The 18,988-nt window shown below is 43.1% G+C and overlaps 1 protein-coding gene across 10 annotated transcripts in view; it reads right to left on the bottom strand.

Annotated features, from left to right (window-relative positions):
- The window catches only part of xpo1 (exportin 1), a 71,212-nt gene that overhangs the window by 23,487 nt on the left and 28,737 nt on the right, over window positions 1-18,988 (bottom strand). For all 10 annotated transcript variants that reach the window (XM_033025140.1, XM_033025134.1, XM_033025136.1 and 7 more), the window contains 8 exons: window positions 14,437-14,618; window positions 14,308-14,356; window positions 14,097-14,216; window positions 13,884-14,012; window positions 11,537-11,695; window positions 10,435-10,632; window positions 9,488-9,626; window positions 1,718-1,899 (listed from right to left, as the gene is read on the bottom strand). In XM_033025140.1, coding sequence (XP_032881031.1) covers window positions 1,718-1,899; window positions 9,488-9,626; window positions 10,435-10,632; window positions 11,537-11,695; window positions 13,884-14,012; window positions 14,097-14,216; window positions 14,308-14,356; window positions 14,437-14,618 — 1,158 coding nt within the window. The remainder of the gene's footprint in view (window positions 1-1,717; window positions 1,900-9,487; window positions 9,627-10,434; window positions 10,633-11,536; window positions 11,696-13,883; window positions 14,013-14,096; window positions 14,217-14,307; window positions 14,357-14,436; window positions 14,619-18,988) is intronic.

Genomic DNA, 18,988 nt, shown 5'->3' with positions numbered 1-18,988 from the left:
CTGAAGGGCCTGTTTTCGCTCTATCTCTAAATATGCAGCATATAATATTTTTCATTTGTAAAAGTCTGATGTGATCATGCCAATCACATTTTAATTTGTCTTTACTTCTCACTAATCACCAAGTGTGTTTTTTTTAAATGTATTCAAAGTATTCAAAAATTATCTTGAAAATAGTTAGCTTAGAAGTGGTTCACTGAAGATAAGCACTGGTAAGAAATTGAAAGTTTATTTTGTATTTCAAATTGCTTTTAATTGTCTGAACGATATTAAATCACGACATATTTCACAGGAGACTAGCACTTGGGTTACTGCATTCAAGAAAGCCATCAGGGTTAATTCCAGCTCTCAGTCTAAAGCTGGAGAGGTCACAGCACATTAAGTACTTTTTAAAGGCAATGTCTCAGTCTACCATAGCTTCAGATATAAAATTTGAAACCCCACCCTCATTAGGATGGATCTTTCTCAAATCCGTTCTCATTTTTAATTGCAATTATGTTCCCCCTCAAGAACAGTCTGTATTACAGGTGAAGAAGTGCTGGATGTCCCAAGATGTATGAAGGTGGATAAAGCTCCCTGGCCTGATTGGGCACATCAAAAGACTGAGAAGCTGGAGAAGAAATTGCAAGGTCCATGGTTGAGGTGTACGAACCATTGACAGACATGGGTGAGATACCTGAAGACTGCAGGGCGGCTAATGTTGTGTTCTATTTAAGAAGCGCTACAAATAAAACCTGGGAATTAAACACCGCTAAGCCTAACATCAGTGGTCGGAATGTTACTGGATGGACAGGACGTACATGCATTTAGAAGGACAGGGGTTGATTAGGGATTGTCAGCATGGTTAAGTGGACAAGGTTTTTTTTTGACTGGAGGCCTACAACCAGTGGTATGCCTCATGAATTCAGACTTGGTCCAGTGCTGTTTGTCACCTATATCGACAAGTTGGATGATAACGTATAAGTTATGATTAGTAAATTTGTAGATTACACTAACCAGTGGTATTGTAGACCGTGAAGATGGATATCAAGAATTAGTGGGATGTTGATCAGCAAGGTAATAGCTGACGGAGTTTAATTGAGATAAGCATTTGCATTTTGTGATCCCTGGGTAGTGTTTAGTATAGTGTAGACGCATCTCGGACTACATACAGTTCCTTGAAAATGGCGTTACGCATAGAAAGGATGGTAAAAAAGGTTTTCGTATCAGTCTGGGAATTAAGTACAGAAGTTGGGACATTACGGAGAATTGTGTTCAATTTTGGTCACCCAGCTATTGGAAAGATGTTGTCAAGTTGAAGAGTGCAGAGAAAGTTAACAAGAATATTGCCAGGACTCGAGGCTTGAGGTATAGGGAGGTGAACAGCTGTATGCTCAGGTATACAGAGGCAAAGCAGGTGTATAAAATCATGAGGGGAGCAGATGGAGTGAACATGCATCTATTTCCCCATGGTAGGAGAATCAGGAACGAGGCGGGATTGGATTAAGGCGAGGAGGGAAAATAATAAACCTGGATAGATGAATAAGATACCTGGATAAGAAAAGTTTAGAGGGATACAGGGCAAGTGCAGGCAAATGGGAATAGCTTGGTCAGGGTATCTTAATCGGCATAGACAAGTTCGATTAAAAGGCCAGTTTTCATGCTGTATGACTTTATGAAGTGTAAAAGTTATTAGGAATATCAGTTATGAAGTCATATCAGCAATTGTCAATTCACTTACTTTGATAACCGTTACCAGAAATCTCTTCTCATCTTCCTCGTGCATAGCACCACTAATGGAACCAATAGCCCAACAGAGAGTGTTCAGATTTTTCCATGACCACTCAGTACCATTCACCTGGTTGTGAAGCTTGTCTGTCATAATGCGCTCAGTATCAGCATAATCCAAATGAGTAAGGTACACTAAAAGAAAAAAAAATCAAGAACATACCAATTTAATTATATATTGATATCATTTAACTTTGAATTCTCCATTTCCACATCTAATATTTTAATAATAATTTACAGGAACAATAGTTCACCCAGCCCCTTTAGGGGTTTTAATAAGAATAAGAACCAAGAATAAGAATAAACCTGAAAGCACTCTGTCCAAAAAGGTAACATCCTTCCAATGGTAGAAATCACCTCTGTGCTCAGTACTATTCTATCCAGAGGTTTCCACTGCCATATGTCATATACTTTACTCACTTATATTATGCTCCCCCAGATATGAAGACCAACTTTCTAGCAGTCTTCTATACATGAAATGGCCAGATAAATGACAGATAGAGAGTTTGATCCAAACAATTTCGAGGTGCTGTTTGGGAGGTCGAATGCAAGGGGAGAATTTACAATTAATGCCATGACCCTTAACAACATGGATGCGCAGAGGGATCTTGGGGGCCAGGTCCAGAACTCCCTGAAAGTGGTAACACAATGGTAATACGGTAATTAAGGCATTTACTGCCTATCGTCTGTTTGGCTTTAAAGAACTGATGGTGAACAATTAATGTAGTAAAGGTACTCCCATGATGTTGGATTGCGACATATTATTTCAGTATTTTAAATCACTGCCAATGAAACAACCATGATACATTTCCACGTCTGGGTAAAGAAGCGGTTCTTAACCTGGGGGTCGTTTGGGTTTTTTCCGGGGGTCATGAAGTGGTCATAAATAACATATCAATTTGTTGAGCCCATGTTTAGGAACCTAACAAGGGTACATAACACACACAGTATTTTGCTTGCGTATGTATGTATACGCACACGAACTGTGTGTGTTGTAAACCATGTCTGCCAAGAAGCGCACGTCTAGTGAAACATTTCTCAAGTTCGGCTTCACAAGCATTGTTCAAAAATCCGTGGTCAAGCCGCAATGTGTTATCTGTGCCAATGTTTTGAGTCACGAGAGCATGAAGCCCAGCAAACTGAAGTTCCATTTGGAGTCTTGTCACAGGGACCTGGCGGGGAAGGGCGTGGACTATTTCAAACGAAAAGAAGCCGCACTCAAGGGTTCCTGCATCGATTCGACGGGTCACTGCGCTCGTCAAAATGAAGCAGCGCTGGAGGCTTCATAGCAGATTGCTTATCGAACACTAAGAAACCTCACACCATCGGTGAAAAGAGTATCAAACAATGGTCGAAGCAGCGAAGTTGGTACTGGGGGAACAGCAGTCTAACAAGTTCAGGCAGATTTCCCTTTCGGATGACAGCCAAAAGTCGAATCTCGGATATGAGTAATGATATTCTGCTGCAAGTAGTGAGCGTTGTGAAACGCAGTCCAATGTATTCGCTGCAACTGGACGAGTCAACAGATGTTGCCTCATGTTCCCAACTGCTAGTCTACGTTTGGTACCTCGACAGAGAAGCCATGAAGGAGTATCTGTTCTCAGAGCCATTGTCCACTACCACTCAGGGAGAAGATGTGTTCAGAATGGTGGAAGCCTTCCTCATCAAACATGAGCTTGGCTGGGAATGCCTTGTCGGGGTGTTTACAGATGGGGCATCTTCCATGGTTGGATGCAGATCCAGCTTCAAAACCTTTGTGAACGATGTCGCTCCCCATGTCGCTTTCACCCACCGCATGATGCATCAGGATTTTCTCTCCTGGTCTTCGAGAAGTGCTTTCAGATGTGGTGAAGATTATGAACCATATCCGAGGGAGCGCAACAAATGCAAGAATCTTCAAAGGGATGTGTGAAGAAATGGATGCCAATTTCACTGTTCTGATATTCCACACAGAGGTGCGCTGGCTTTCGCGTGGTAAAGTTCTCAATCGTGTGATTCAACTTAGAGGAAATAGCGCTGTTCTTGGAGAGAGGGTGTACCAAGGAGGAGAATCAGCTTCATGAACAGACGCAGGATGAACTGTTCGTGATGAAGGTTGCTTACTTGGTTGACTTCTTCGCCGAGGTGAATTCCTTGAACCTGTCACTTTAAGGAAACCTCCCAATGCTACACACGGCTTGTGACAAAGTGGAGGAACCGTTCAGGAGGAACCTTTACCAAAGAAGAGTCCAGGACAGTGACACGACTATCTTCCCTGAGATGACGACTCTCCTGGATGCTACGCCAGATGAATGCCACTTCCACGAGGAGATCTCAACCCACCTTCTGGCAATTAGTGAAGCCATCGAACGTTACTTCCCCGGACTGGACGACCGCTCTCGTGATGAGTGGATAGTCCGACCCTTTTCTGTTGAAGACGGTGCCATCAGCGATACTGACGTGGCTGCGAAGGTTGAATCTTACCGAATTCGTGTAGATGCACAGCTCAAAAGTGACTTAATGGAACAAGAGCTCGCCATGTTTTGGCTGAAAGTGAAGGACTGTCCTGTTCTTTCGAAGAGGGCCCTGACCCTATTGGTCCAGTCCCCCTCAACCTATCGCTGTGAGGCTGAATTCTCAACCATGGTAACTCTGAAAACGAAGGCGTGCAATAGGCTTGTGATCGACGCTGATAATGAGGTGCTGCCTGTCGAGCATTCGTCCTCGTTTTGATTGCCTGATGGCTGCGAAGCAATTTCAGCCATCCCATTGACTGAGTATTGGCAGGCATGTTTTATTAAATCAGGATTTTTTTTTTTCAATTTTTGTTTCGGGGGTCACGGTACTGATCAAGAATGTCTGATAGGGCCGTGGGGCCAAAAAGGTTAAGAACCACTGGGGTAAAGTGTCATATACACATGGATTTTTTTCCACATGGTAGCCAGCCATATATATTTCTATGGAGTGCTGAAGAGTTGCTGCAGTAAATTTTGTAGATGATTCTTAGTTGCTATACATGGTTACTATGGCTTCTAAGCAATAGTGGAAGTGAAATGACATGTTTAGGATGCAATATCAGGTGGAAATCTCACATCCCACTCCTGTTTTGTAGACAGTCAAAAGGTTTTGAGAACCAATATAGTAGGATTTACATCCTTCAACCCACTCTTATGATTGGTCCAGTTATGTTCTGGTCAATGGTGCCTCCATCTCAAGAATATCAGTGCAATATGAGAGAGAAAAGGCAATGCCGCTGAACTGAACTGCAATATCATCTCATGATGGAGATGCCATCAGTCCAGCACTTTAGCAGTACAAAGAGCTTCTTAGTATTGAACACTATGCCCAAATATTGCTCAGGTCTTATTGTATATAACAATAAACTACAAACAAACTACAAACAATGTTGAATAATGAACTGTCAAAAGAAAACATTCCAACTTCTGTCAGAGAAAATATAATGGAAAAGGCATCTGAAGAAAAACTGACTTCTTCAAGGCCATTGTGCACTGGATAAGACTGCAGTTAATGAAAAGCTTGCAATTATCTGGCTCTGTCTCTTTTCCCAATTTTATCTCAATTTCAGCAGATAAGCCAGGAATAAGTTTCCAGCAAAGGCCCATGAACTCCAAACACCCTGGCTATACAAAAGGTAGACAAAAAATGCCGGAGAAACTCAGCGGCTGAGGCAGTATCTATGGAGAGAAGGAATAGGCGATGTTTCAGGTCCATCTAAAATTAGAGAAATCAATGTTCATACCGCTGGGGCGTAAACTACCCAAGCAAAATATGAGGTGCTGTTCCTCCAATTTGCACTGTGCCTCCCTCTGGCAATGAAGGCGGCCCAGGACAGAAAGGTCAGATTGGGAATGTGGGGGGGGGGGGGGGTGGAGGAGTTGAATTGCTGCGCAAACGGGCGATCAGGTTGGTTGACACGGACTGACACGAAGCGATCGCTGAGCTTGCGCTTGGTCTCGCCGATGTAAGGAAGTTGACAATTAGAACAGCGGATGCAGTAGATGAGGTTGGAGGAGGTGCAGGTAAACATCTGCCTCACCTGGAAAGACTGATTTGGGTCCTTGGAAGGAGTCGAGGGGGGGGGGGGGGGGATATATATATATGGACTTCTGTCTCCGCCTACTTCCTTTCTCCCCCCCCCCCTCCCCCCGACATCAGTCTGAAGAAGAGTCTCGACCCGAAACGTTGTCTATTCTGTTTCTCCATTGGTTCTGCCTCACCTGCTGAGTTTCTCCAGCATTTTTGTCTACCTTCGATTGTCAGCCTCTGCAGCTCTTTCTTAAACATCCTAGCTATACAGTATTGTCTCCCATTCTGCTTCTTGCCAGGATCCCATTGCATTCACTCAGTTTCTGTTTCGGTCACGTGTGCTGACAGAACCATTTCCAATGGTACCAACCAATGTAAACTTGTAAACAGGACAAGTATAATATGGGGGAAAAAGTGAATTTTCCCACCCTAAATAATAGGCGCCTCTTGTCCTTTCCTTCTACTCCTCAGCTTTCCCATTTAAAGCATTAATGTTATTTCCAACACCACACTACACCAGACACCTCACTCTTCCCTGTAAGCATTCAAACAGGACACTTTCCTGCACAGGACTTAATCCATCTCTATCAACACAAGGATCCCATGTACCAGCCCATACAATTGAGAGTGCGACATCTGTTTACCTCTTCCCTCATTGCAGGTGAAAAAATGAATGTTCTCTTTATTGATATTGAGGATACTATGTTTTGTCTCAGTGTGGCCTCAACAATGGGGAAATTAAAATGGGCAGATTGATGAGCCCATTGCAGAATTTCCATTCAGTGTGCAAAAATGATGCCACTCCTTCAATTGCGGAAAATTGTCCCTTGGAATGCTTGCAGGGGAGAGGGAGTTTTCTGATGTAGTTTGGCATTAGAAATTACATTAATGCTTTGAATGGGAAGGCTGAGAGGTAGAAGGAAAGGATAACAGCCTATTGTTTATAATGGAAAGAGGAGTGAGAAACAGAACGGGAAATTTTGAGAGCACTTTTTAATTCAAAATTTAATTAGCCCTTTCGAACATCATCAACATCATCAGCTTTTGGAGCTCATCACATCAGAAATGAATAAATTAAAACAGTGGTTTGATGTCAACAAATTGTCTCTAAATTTAAGCAAAACAAAGATTATGCTATTTGGAAAAAATAAAACAAACCCTCAAGCACAATTGAAAATAGGTAACATAAGTACAGAAAGAGTATATGAAAATACATTTCTTGGTGTGATCTTAGACCACAAAATCTGCTGGAAACCACATATAAACCACGTCAAAGCAAAACTGGCAAAGTCTATAGCAATATTGGGAAAATCAAGACACATTCTGGACCACATATTCATTCATATTGCCATATCTGAGTTACTGTGTGGAGATATGGGGTAACACCTACAAAACCAACCTACAGCCGTTATGCACATTACAAAAAAGAGCAATAAGAATTTTCAATAACGTTGGATATCTTGAACATATCAATTTATTATTCTTAAAGTCACATACACTGAAGTTCACCAATCTGGTTAAATTTAAGCTGCACAAATCATGTACAAGAAATGTACAAAAACAGTTTATGGAAAGACAGGGTGGGTATAATTTGAGAGAGGAACATAATTTTAAAAAACTCAGTCAGAACAACTCTTAAAAGTATGTGCATAGCAATCCGTGGGGTGAATTTGTGCAATGTTCTGGAACAGGAGATAAAACTTAGCACAAACGTAATTCAGTTTAAAAAGATGTACAAAAACATTTTTAAATGATATTGGGATGATATAGGTGATTGTGAGTGGGATATTTGTTATACTGATTGTATTGGGAAGGGTGATTATAGGGTGATGGGTTGTATATATGACTAGGAGATACTGTATAGTACATGAGAGTTTCTTTTTCTCTCTTTTTTGTATGGCTTTGTAAATATTTGATTAGTGTATACATGGAAATAATTTGGTGGACATATAGCTGCTGGTGTACATATAGCTGCTAAATTTGTATAAGAAAATTATAAGCAGTTGAAAAAGGGGTGGGAATTAATAAGCTTTGGCTTCTTCCTGCTCCTTTTCGGACACATATGATTTCATTTATTTATATTTCTTTATGACACTTTATAAATATTTTTGTTTTGTTTTTGTATGCTGTTTCACACTTGCTTTTTATTCTTTTATTATGTTCGAAATAAAAAATTAAATACAAATAATAAAAAATAAAGAATGGCACCTTACAGCCTTCAGGTATGATTGCATTTAATAATTACAGCTAACTGGATATTTTAGGGTTGCACTTCACACTTCCTGCAGTTAAGATTTGATTCCATTTCTCTTTTGGCTGCTCAAATTTTGTCTCCTCAAATTTCTACCTCCACTCACTCACTGTCACTACCATCTTTCAACTATCATCACCAATATCACCTCACTTTCTCAGTCTCCTCATCACCAACCTCCAATTTGGTTCTCTGCCCAACCTTCTTACTGTGCAATTTAAAATATCCAAAATTCATAACTGGTCATCAACATGAAATGTTAAATCTATTCCACTAACCCCAGACTAGCTGAGTATTCCCTGCTTTTATATTATAAGATATTACCAGAGCTACGGTTTTAAAATGTCTCCTCAATAAAAAAAATTTGATCCGCAGGATGCGGTAACTGAATCAAGGTATTCAAATAAATCAGTCATAATAAATGTATTCTTTGCATGACAATAATTGTTAGACAAATCATGTAATTATTCTATTTCCAACTTCAGTATCAAAGTAAGTAACCCAAGGAACAATTTTCCCAAATAAGCTTTAAAAAATACATTACTCGCAAAAAAAATCACACCTGTCGCATATTTCACCATTTAATTCATCTGGTGCTTGCAAGAGACCATATATTTAAAGGATCTATTTATATATTATTGAAAATTGAGCAAACTCACTAACATGCTCACTTCTAAACAGATTTATATCTTATCCTACGTGGAGCAGGCATGATAATCACCTCCAGAAAAAAAGTATTGGCCATGGGTCCAGGAGGCCAGTCAGGCCTCCCCAGTGGGAGTTCAGGGGGCTCCTGCATTTTCCATAAATTGAAAGTGATTCCCAAGCTTTCTGCTGGTAGTTTACATAACAGAAGCTTAGAATTTTTCTAACACATAACTAGTAAAATAACCCCCAAAAGATATATATTTCATGAAATAAATGACTTCATACTGCTAAAAAAAAAAAATCGTAACAAAAAAATGTTACCTGAAATGACTCTTTGCCTAGCACTGTGTGCAAACAGCACAGAAATAGTGATTTTGGCTGCAGCCATCTTCTGTTTCAGAAAGGGATTATGGATCAGGTCATCAGCAGCAAAACCAGACACTGATCAAATCAGCAATACTGAAAGTTTCAGAAGGGGAAGCTGGTCGGTGATTGGCCGCAACGCCCCTCGGAGACTGTGTCTGATTGGTCACCGAGTGCCCGGCGCATTATGTGATTGGACACAATGCCCTTGGAGCAGCGGCTGATTGGACGGCATGAGATGGATTTGTTGATTGGACTGGAATTTTAAGGGAAGCTGGTCGGTGATTGAATGCAACCCCCTTAGAGACAACGGTTGATTGGTCGCCAAATAATCGGGCACAGAAAATTGAATAATAGGGAAACAAAAAAAACAGAATTCCGATTTAAATCGGAAGAATATCATGCCTGGTGGAGAAGGAAAGAAAAAAATCTTACCAAGCGTTTCCCTCATATTTTTATACAAGTTGATGGAATCTGTATCTTTCATAAACTCTCGCACAACCTCTCCTTGGTCATTTTCCACCACTAATACCTCTTCCGGCTTGGCCATACGACTGACCATTAGAAGACGAACCTTTGAGAAAGAAATGTCAATACTTACAAGTGCTCAATATTGAAATTAAAGTAACCACTATGCTCATCAATCACATAGAACAATCTGTAGATCAAACAGTATTGCTGATTTGATCAGTGTCTGGTTTTGCTGCTGATGACCTGATCCATAATCCATGTCAGGTTTTCCATACCACCACCTTGTGGCATACGTGCCACAAGGTCTCATTATCTCCAGTGGCGTATATGTCCTCGGACGTTGTGCCCTTTTAAAGTTCACAATCAGCTCCTTAGTTTTTATGACATCCAAGAGGAGGCTGTTGTCCGGACACCAGAGTGCCAGATCAGCCACCTCCTCCCGGTAGGCCTTCTCATTGTTATCGGAGATCAGGCCCACCACCACAGTGTCATCAGCAAACTTGATTATAGAGTTGGAGCTGAACCTGGCCACACAGTCATGTGTGTACAGGGAGTACAGTATGGGGCTGAGGATACAACCCTGGGGTGATCCTGTATTCACAGTGAGGGTGTTCGATTTCTGGTACATCATGGGTCTGGTATTTCTTCCCATCTTGACTACCAGGGCAAGGCAGCAACTCTACTGCTGCGCCACCACAGACCTTATCCATAGGAAGTAGATCAACTGTGAGTGTTGTCCATGCGTTAAAAAGCTAGGGAAACAATGTAACCTGAACCAAAGGAATTATAGATACATAAAAAATATTCTAAACATCTCTTCACAGAAAACCACCTAAGCACGTTTATTTTTCTGCTCGTCTTAACATCTTAAAAGCAGCCCAAAATCAGCGAAAAAACTATTTAATGCCCACCTTGGATAATACTGGCAAATAAAGTTGTCTTCTTGGAGGCACATCAAAATGCTGACTTCCAGAAAGCACAGGTGCTGCAGGTGTTGAGAAGGGACTTTCCCTATAGAGCTCAGAAGACAAATGATTCCAATACTCCAAACAAATTTTGAAAATCTCAGTTTCTTCCACTTCAGAGACCAGCAGCATGTAATGAAGAGCCTGCAAATTCATAGATTTATCCCAAGTCATTCTTTTCTCGGCTTAGCACATGTACAATGGTAAAATAACATTAATATTTTGAGTTCATTAACACACATATGCTTCAAATCTTTTCCAAAATGTAGACATCAAAGGCAGTGTCATGCAATAGTATATCCTTCACTTGCCTGTACAAATGCATTGCTAATAAGGTCACGATATTATGTTCCTATAAAAGCACAAATGTCTTCCAGTAACCTAAATCAATATTCACCATGAAAAAAGAGCCCAAATGATATTCAATATCCTAAATATTTGTAGTAACAATGAACTACAGATGCTGGTTAGCCAAAGACAGACAAAATGCAGGAGTAACCAGCATGTTTCAGGTCAGGTAGAATCTCTAGAGAAAACAAATAGGCGACGTTTTGGGTCAGGCTGATTGTGTTGGGGGACAGAAAGAAAAGAGGACGCAAGCAGGTCAAAACATGGCCGATAAAAAAACATAGACGAGGGTTTTTTTTTTTAGACGGATTGTTGGACAAAGGCCAGATTAAAAAAAACAGGTGTGAGCCCAAAAGGATAAAGAGTTGGGAATTGTGAAGCTGGAGGAAGGAATGTAGGTGGAGAGGGGGGAAGACAGCATTTGTAGAAGTTACCCAAAAATGAATAATTCAACGCTCATACCGTTGGGTTATAAGCTCCTCAAGTGGAATATGAGGTTCTATTCCTCCAGTTTGCATGTGGCCTCACTCTGGCAATAGATGAGAGGTGCACACAAACTCATTGGAACTTCCACCACTGAAAGGGATAATGCAGTGGTTCAAGGCAAAAGTTTACCACCATATTCTGGATACAGGACATAAATGACGGCCTCACTGGTGAATCTTTAAATGTAGATTTCAAAACAAATTAACATTCTTACCTCCATAAGAGTTTCTCTTAAATTCAATCTTTTTTCAACGAGCTGTCCATGTTCTTTTAAGAAAGTACAAAGAAAGAGACTCAAGTTCTGGATGAAGTTCTGCTCATCATCCTTGCCGTTTGCATATGCCATTCGTATATTGGTATTTAAGGGAAGCATCTATAATAGTAAAAGTAGACATGTCTACCACCTCTGGTCATAATTTATTCTATACAATAGCTACATCAAAAACTCAAAATTCATTAGTTATATTCAGTGTATAAAATTGGAAAATTAAACACTCAAATTGGTTTTCATACTGGAATAAAGTAATGTAATCTTACCAAAGATGGCAAAACATGTATATGTATAAAAAAAGGCAGTAAGACATAAAGTAACTGAGGAATTTCTACACTGGCACAATATACTACTCTATACTACTCACTAGCACAAGAGACTGCAGTTGTAGTAATATGGAGCCAAAAACAAACTCAAGGAAAGTGAGACAGCTGAGGTTTGAGTAGCGTCCCTGCATCAGAACTGATACCGTAGAGGGGAGGTGGCCAGTATAAAAAGGAGAGAGGTAGGAGAACGACATGGGCTGGCAGGTGATAGGTGTAGGTGAGGTGGCAAACAAAAGATAGAGCCAAATGGGAGACAATGGTTGATGAATGATAGGTAGAGACCAATAAGGAGAGTGACAAAGGGAGCACATGGCATGGGGGTGATGGGCAAAGTCAGAAGAGGGGGTAGAGACAGAGAGTGTAACGTAATATGTGGAGGCATAAGACGCTGCAGTACAGATGGTGAGAAGTGAAATCAGATAAGGGAGGCATGATGCGCAGATGGAACCAGTTGATGGAGGGAATAGCAAACAAAGTGCATGGCTGACAGGCAGATGGAATCACGAGAGGAACAAAATTGAATAATTGGGAAGGGGTAGTGGGAGAACCTCGATGGATCATTAGGAGAGAAAGAACCACAGAGTGTACAATGATACTCAAAACAGGAAAAAAATCAACATTCATACCATTGGGTTGTAGTCTAAGCAGACAAAATATGAGGTGTTGTACTTCTAGCTTGCGTTTGACTTCAACCTGACAGTGGAGAAAGCCGAAGACACTCGGGTTGGTGCGGGAATAGGAAGAGATGACCAGTTAAAGCAGCATACAACTGGCAGCTCAAGTTAGCCATTGTGGACAGAGTGCAAATGTTTTGCTAAACGATCGCCGTCTATTCTTGGTCTTTCCCATGTACAGGAAACCACATGGAGAGCAACAAGTGTAGTAGATAAGGTTGAAGATGCATTGTGATTTTTGCACGACCTGAAAGAGTTTAGATCTCCGATGACAGTGACAGAGGAAAATTAAAACAAACATGATCCCAAAGGAAGATACTGCTTCCTGGCTTATCTCAATCATCCCTTTATACTGGCCTTCTTCCCTCCCACTCTTCAGTTCTGATGGAGTCGTGACCAGAAATCTCAACAATTTCACCCCCCACCCCACCACAAATGCTGCCCGACCTGCAAAGCTCTTCCAACAGTTTACTTTTTGTTCAATTTCCCAAGGGATCTAGACTAGACGTGTAGAAATCTACCCACGGCTGCCAGGGAAAGTACAAGGGGATGGGAGGGTGGTTGGCTGGCATGGGATGAGCAGACTAAGGAGTAATGGAGTGGTTCCTATGCAAAGCAGAAATGGTCATGGTAGAGGTGGGTTGGAAGAGAATATGTGACTGAGATCCTGTTGGAGCTGTCAGAAGCAGTGATGGATGAAGTGCCAAATGTAATATCAGATAATCATGGGTTGCACATGGGTCCTGATCCTGAGAAATGCCTGTAAACTGAATATTTGCACCAAGATGCAAATTATTTCAATGAGGTTCAATTCACATAAACATTGTCTTCCCCTGTGGAATGTACAATGGTGCAGAATCAGAATGTCCCATATCCAAAGACAAATTTTGATGGCTTTAAAAGCGTCGATGAATGTTATAAAGTTTGATATAGATTTGCCTTGTCAAGTTTCCAAAGCAAATTTCTTTAGTACCACTGTGTACAGGGAGTGTTCGTAAAGGCAATGTATCTGTTTGATTGCTGCAAGATTACTTGTTATTCAAAAACATGGCTTTTGAATTAACCAGTCGCTATCCCAATTCAATTATTCCTCATGTTTGCATTTCTGTAACTAACTTTCCTGTCTTGAAAAATACTTTAAAAATTACTGGGAGCGTTTGCAGTCAGGTCACCCATAACCCGGGGGGGCCTGTACATGCAAAATGATGCATTATACAAGTGACCTTCAGAGATTTATAGAGAATGTAGCATTAGATTAACTACTTTCACAAAGGATCAAATTTAAAATACCTGCTTCAGCTGTATCATTGTTAGGGTGAAGAGAGTAACAAACTGTTCTTCATACTGGCTAACGCTTACTCCAGCTATCTCTGTCAGGCACTTCAGAGTAACATTTCTGAACATGGGTACATTGAGAAACTAAAAAGAGAGAAATATATTAGCTATGGCCAATTTCTCATCTGAAAAATTCTGCGTATCCTGATTCCGTGAAGATGTACATACTTTATATACTAGCGTGCTAATTAGTTTAGTTTCAAAGATATATCCAAGCGGAATCCAGTTTAAGAACCTCAGCAATGTTTCTAAGGTTGCTTGAACAAGAGGTGCATTTTGAGAGTTTTCCTGCAAGCAAACAAAAAAAAGTTATGAAATCTGAATTAATTAAAATGAAAATGGGCATGGTTAATAACAAAAAGTTAAAAATATTATTTACCATGACAAATTGGCACAGCTGGAATATCTGAGAGAATTCATTGCACATGCTATAAAGAAACAAGAAATCACTGATCAAGCACCTGGAATAATTTTTTTAATTGAATAAAATGTAATTTCCGAGATATACCTGTCCTTTAGATGTTTTGCTTTAACTTGGGTCATTTGCCCACTGGAGAAATCAAACACTTCCTCACTCAATAATTTGAGAATAATCATGTTGTTCTGACATAGGCTCTCGCTGGTTCTGCTTGCTCCTACGATGTCACTGATGAATGTAGGCCAGTGTTTTGGCCATTCCTGTTTGAGTATCTGTAAATATCACAAATAACAAATATTAATAATAATAATAATAATAAATTTTATTTATGGGTGCCTTTCAAGAGTCTCAAGGACACCTTACAAAAATTGAGCATGTAGAGGAAAAACATGTAAGGGGAATGAAATAAATAGTAGAGACATGACTAGTACACAAAGTAAAGACAGAATTCAATACAAAACACAGTATGAGGCAATTAATGCACAGATGAAAAGGGACGGGGACGTGGGGCTAAGGATAGGCAGAGGTGAATAGATGGGTCTTGAGGTGGGACTGGAAGATGGTGAGGGACACGGAATTGCGGATCAGTTGGGGGAGGGAGTTCCAGAGCCTGGGAGCTGCCCTGGAGAAGGCTCTGTCCCCAAAACTGCGGAGGTTGGACTTGTGGATGGAGAGGAGACCGGCTGATGTGGATCTGAGGGACCGTGAGGGTTGGTAGGGGGAGAGGAGGTCAGTGAGATATGGGGGGGCCAGATGGTGGAGGGCTTTGTAGGTGAGGACCAGGATTTTGTAGGTGATCCGGTGGGAGATGGGAAGCCAGTGAAGTTTTTTGAGGACTGGAGTGATGTGATGCCAGGATTTGGTGTGGGTGATGAGTCGGGCGGCTGCGTTCTGGACCAGTTGGAGTCGGTTGATGTAGGTGGAGCTGATGCCAAGGAGAAGTGAGTTGCAATAGTCCAGTCGGGAGGAGATGAAGGCATGGATGAGTCTTTCAGCAGCAGGCGGTGTGAGAGAGGGTCTGTGTTTGGCGATGTTGCGGAGATGAAAGAAGGAGGTTTTAATGACATGGCGGATGTGAGGCTCAAGGGAGAGGGTGGAATCAAAGATCACGCGAAGGTTGCGGGCCTGGGGAGATGGGGAGACAGTGGTGCCGTCGATGGTGAGAGTGGGGTTATTGATTTTGCTGAGTGTGGCTTTGGAGCCTATGAGGAGGAATTCTGTCTTATCGCTGTTGAGTTTGAGGAAATTATGTTGCATCCAGGTTTTTATAGCTGACAAACAGGAGTTGATATGGGAGAGGGGGGGGGGGGGGGTTGTGGGGGGATTTGGTGCCAAGGTAAATCTGGGTGTCATCAGCGTAACAGTGGAAGTCCAGATTGAAGTGGCGGAGTATCTGACCAAGGGGGAGGATGTAGATGATGAAGAGGAGGGGGCCGAGTACGGAGCCTTGGGGAACGCCTTGAGTGACTGCGGCTGTAGCAGAGGTGTGGTTGTGGAGAGAGATGAAGTGGGATCTGTTGGAAAGGTAGGAACGGAGCCAGACAAATATTGTCCAAAATCATATTTACATTTGCCAACATCTAAGGCAGTAATGAGTATTTTGAGACCAGTGGCCAGGATGAGCATTCATAAGATTCACCTCAACCCCTACACATTAATAACTCTCATCAAGGTGCTGATTAGCTAAAAGTTCAAATACTTAACCAAAATGCAAAATTTAGATTAACTGTAAACGGTTCACTTCTGCTGGGATGTTTTTCACCTCCAATCCACCTTAGATGTTCGCAATTAATTTAGAGATTCAACTAAAGTATTCAGCACCCGTTAATAACTGCTCTCTGTTCTACCAAAAAAGGTATCACATTGGTCAGCATTAATTTACTCGTTGGCCTTTTGACACAATAATTATCATGCAAATAAAGGCAGAAAGGTGTATTCACAATCAGTTGCAAAGTACCAAGTGTTATTTAATAAATAAATTGTTTCACTGTTTAAGTCCATTGTTCAGTTAGATTTGAGCTGACGACTTGTGAAGACAAATTAGGGTTACCAAGTCTCCAAACATCAAAGATGCCGCCTGTACTTTTGATCCAATTCTTCCCATTTCTGAACTAATTTCAAACTGAAGCAAGAAGTACCAAAGGTACACAAAATTGCTGGAGGAACTCAGCGGGTGCAGCAGCATCTATGGAGCGAAGGAAATAGGCGACGTTTCGGGCCGAAACCCTTCTTCAGACTGATGGGGGGTGGGGAAAGAAAGAAGGAAAAAGGGGAGGAGGAGGGGCCCGAGGGCGGGCGGATGGGAGGGTGGGAGGAGACAGCTAGAGGGTGAAGGAAGGGGAGGGGACAGCACAGGCTAACCAAATTGGGGGAATTCAATGTTGATGCCATAAGGGCGCAAGGACCCCAGACGGAATATGAGGTGCTGTTCCTCCAATTTCCGCTGTTGCTCACTCTGGCAATGGAGGAGACCCAGGACAGAGAGGTCGGATTGGGAATGGGAGGGGGAGTTGAAGTGCTGAGCCACCGGGAGGTCAGGTAGGTTAAGGCGGACTGAGCGGAGGTGTTCGGCGAAACGGTCGCCCAACCTACGCTTGGTCTCACCGATGTAAATTAGCTGACATCTAGAGCAGCGGATGCAGTAGATGAGGTTGGAGGAGATACAGGTGAACCTTTGTCGCACCTGGAACGACTGCTTGGGACCTTGAATGGAGTCGAGGGGGGAGGTGAAGGGACAGGTGTTGCATTTCTTGCGGTTGCAACGGAAAGTGCCCGGGGAGGGGGTGGTGCGGGAGGGAAGGGAAGAATTGACGAGGGAGTTGCGGAGGGAGCGGTCTTTGCGGAAGGCAGACATGGGGGGAGATGGGAAGATGTGGCGAGTGGTGGGGTCACGTTGGAGGTGGCGGAAATGGCGGAGGATTATGTGTTGTATTTGCCGGCTGGTGGGGTGAAAGGTGAGGACCAGAGGGACTCTGCCCTTGTTGCGTGTGCGGGGATGGGGAGAGAGAGCAGTGTTGCGGGGTATGGATGAGACCCTGGTGTGAGCCTCATCTATGGTGGCGGAGGGGAATCCCCGTTCCCTGAAGAACGAGGACATTTCCGATGCCCTGGTATGAAATGTCTCATCCTGGGAACAGATGCGGCGTAGGCGGAGGAATTGGGAGTAGGGGATGGAGTCTTTACAGGGGGCAGGGTGGGAAGACGTGTAGTCCAGATAGCCATGTGAGTCAGTGGGTTTATAATGTATGTCGGTCAGGAGTCTGTCCCCTGCGATGGAGATGGTGAGGTCAAGGAATGGTAGGGAAGTGTCGGAAATCGTCCAGGTGTATTGGAGTGCCGGATGGAAGTTGGTGGTGAATTGGATGAAGTCAGTCAGTTGTGTGTGGGTGCAGGAGGTGGCACCAAAGCAGTCGTCAATGTAGCGGAGGTAGAGGTCGGGGATGGGGCCCTGGTACGCATCGAACAAGGATTGTTCAACGTACCCGACAAAGAGGCAGGCGTAGCTGGGAACGGGGATTCCCCTCCGCCACCATAGATGAGGCTCACACCAGGGTCTCATCCATACCCCGCAACACTGCTCTCTCTCCCCATCCCCGCACACGCAACAAGGGCAGAGTCCCTCTGGTCCTCACCTTTCACCCCACCAGCCGGCAAATACAACACATAATCCTCCGCCATTTCCGCCACCTCCAACGTGACCCCACCACTCGCCACATCTTCCCATCTCCCCCCATGTCTGCCTTCCGCAAAGACCGCTCCCTCCGCAACTCCCTCGTCAATTCTTCCCTTCCCTCCCGCACCACCCCCTCCCCGGGCACTTTCCGTTGCAACCGCAAGAAATGCAACACCTGTCCCTTCACCTCCCCCCTCGACTCCATTCAAGGTCCCAAGCAGTCGTTCCAGGTGCGACAAAGGTTCACCTGTATCTCCTCCAACCTCATCTACTGCATCCGCTGCTCTAGATGTCAGCTAATTTACATCGGTGAGACCAAGCGTAGGTTGGGCGACCGTTTCGCCGAACACCTCCGCTCAGTCCGCCTTAACCTACCTGACCGCCCGGTGGCTCAGCACTTCAACTCCCCCTCCCATTCCCAATCCGACCTCTCTGTCCTGGGTCTCCTCCATTGCCAGAGTGAGCAACAGCGGAAATTGGAGGAACAGCACCTCATATTCCGTCTGGGGTCCTTGCGCCCTTATGGCATCAACATTGAATTCCCCCAATTTGGTTAGCCTGTGCTGTCCCCTCCCCTTCCTTCACCCTCTAGCTGTCTCCTCCCCCCCCCCCCTCCGCCCGCCCTCGGGCCCCCCCCCCCCCCTTTTTCCTTCTTTCTTTCCCCACCCCCCATCAGTCTGAAGAAGGGTTTCGGCCCGAAACGTCGCCTATTTCCTTCGCTCCATAGATGCTGCTGCACCCGCTGAGTTCCTCCAGCAATTTTGTGTACCTTCGATATTCCAGCATCTGCAGTTCCCTTTTGAACAAGAAGTACCAAACTATTTTGAAACTAACTATGAAAAGATTCAATAGGAAATAAATACAGCACAAATAGACAATGTTCACAAATGTATACAGCACAAATAGACAATGTTCACTAAAGACTTCAAACCCTGTCAGCTGTGATAGAACCCACAAGACAATTTTAGA

This window comes from Amblyraja radiata, chromosome 8 (assembly GCF_010909765.2).
Source record: "Amblyraja radiata isolate CabotCenter1 chromosome 8, sAmbRad1.1.pri, whole genome shotgun sequence".
NCBI classification, from domain to species: Eukaryota; Metazoa; Chordata; class Chondrichthyes; order Rajiformes; family Rajidae; genus Amblyraja; species Amblyraja radiata.
The sequence above is the reverse complement of the archived record's forward strand: the minus strand, read 5'-3'. Positions and strand labels throughout refer to the sequence as shown.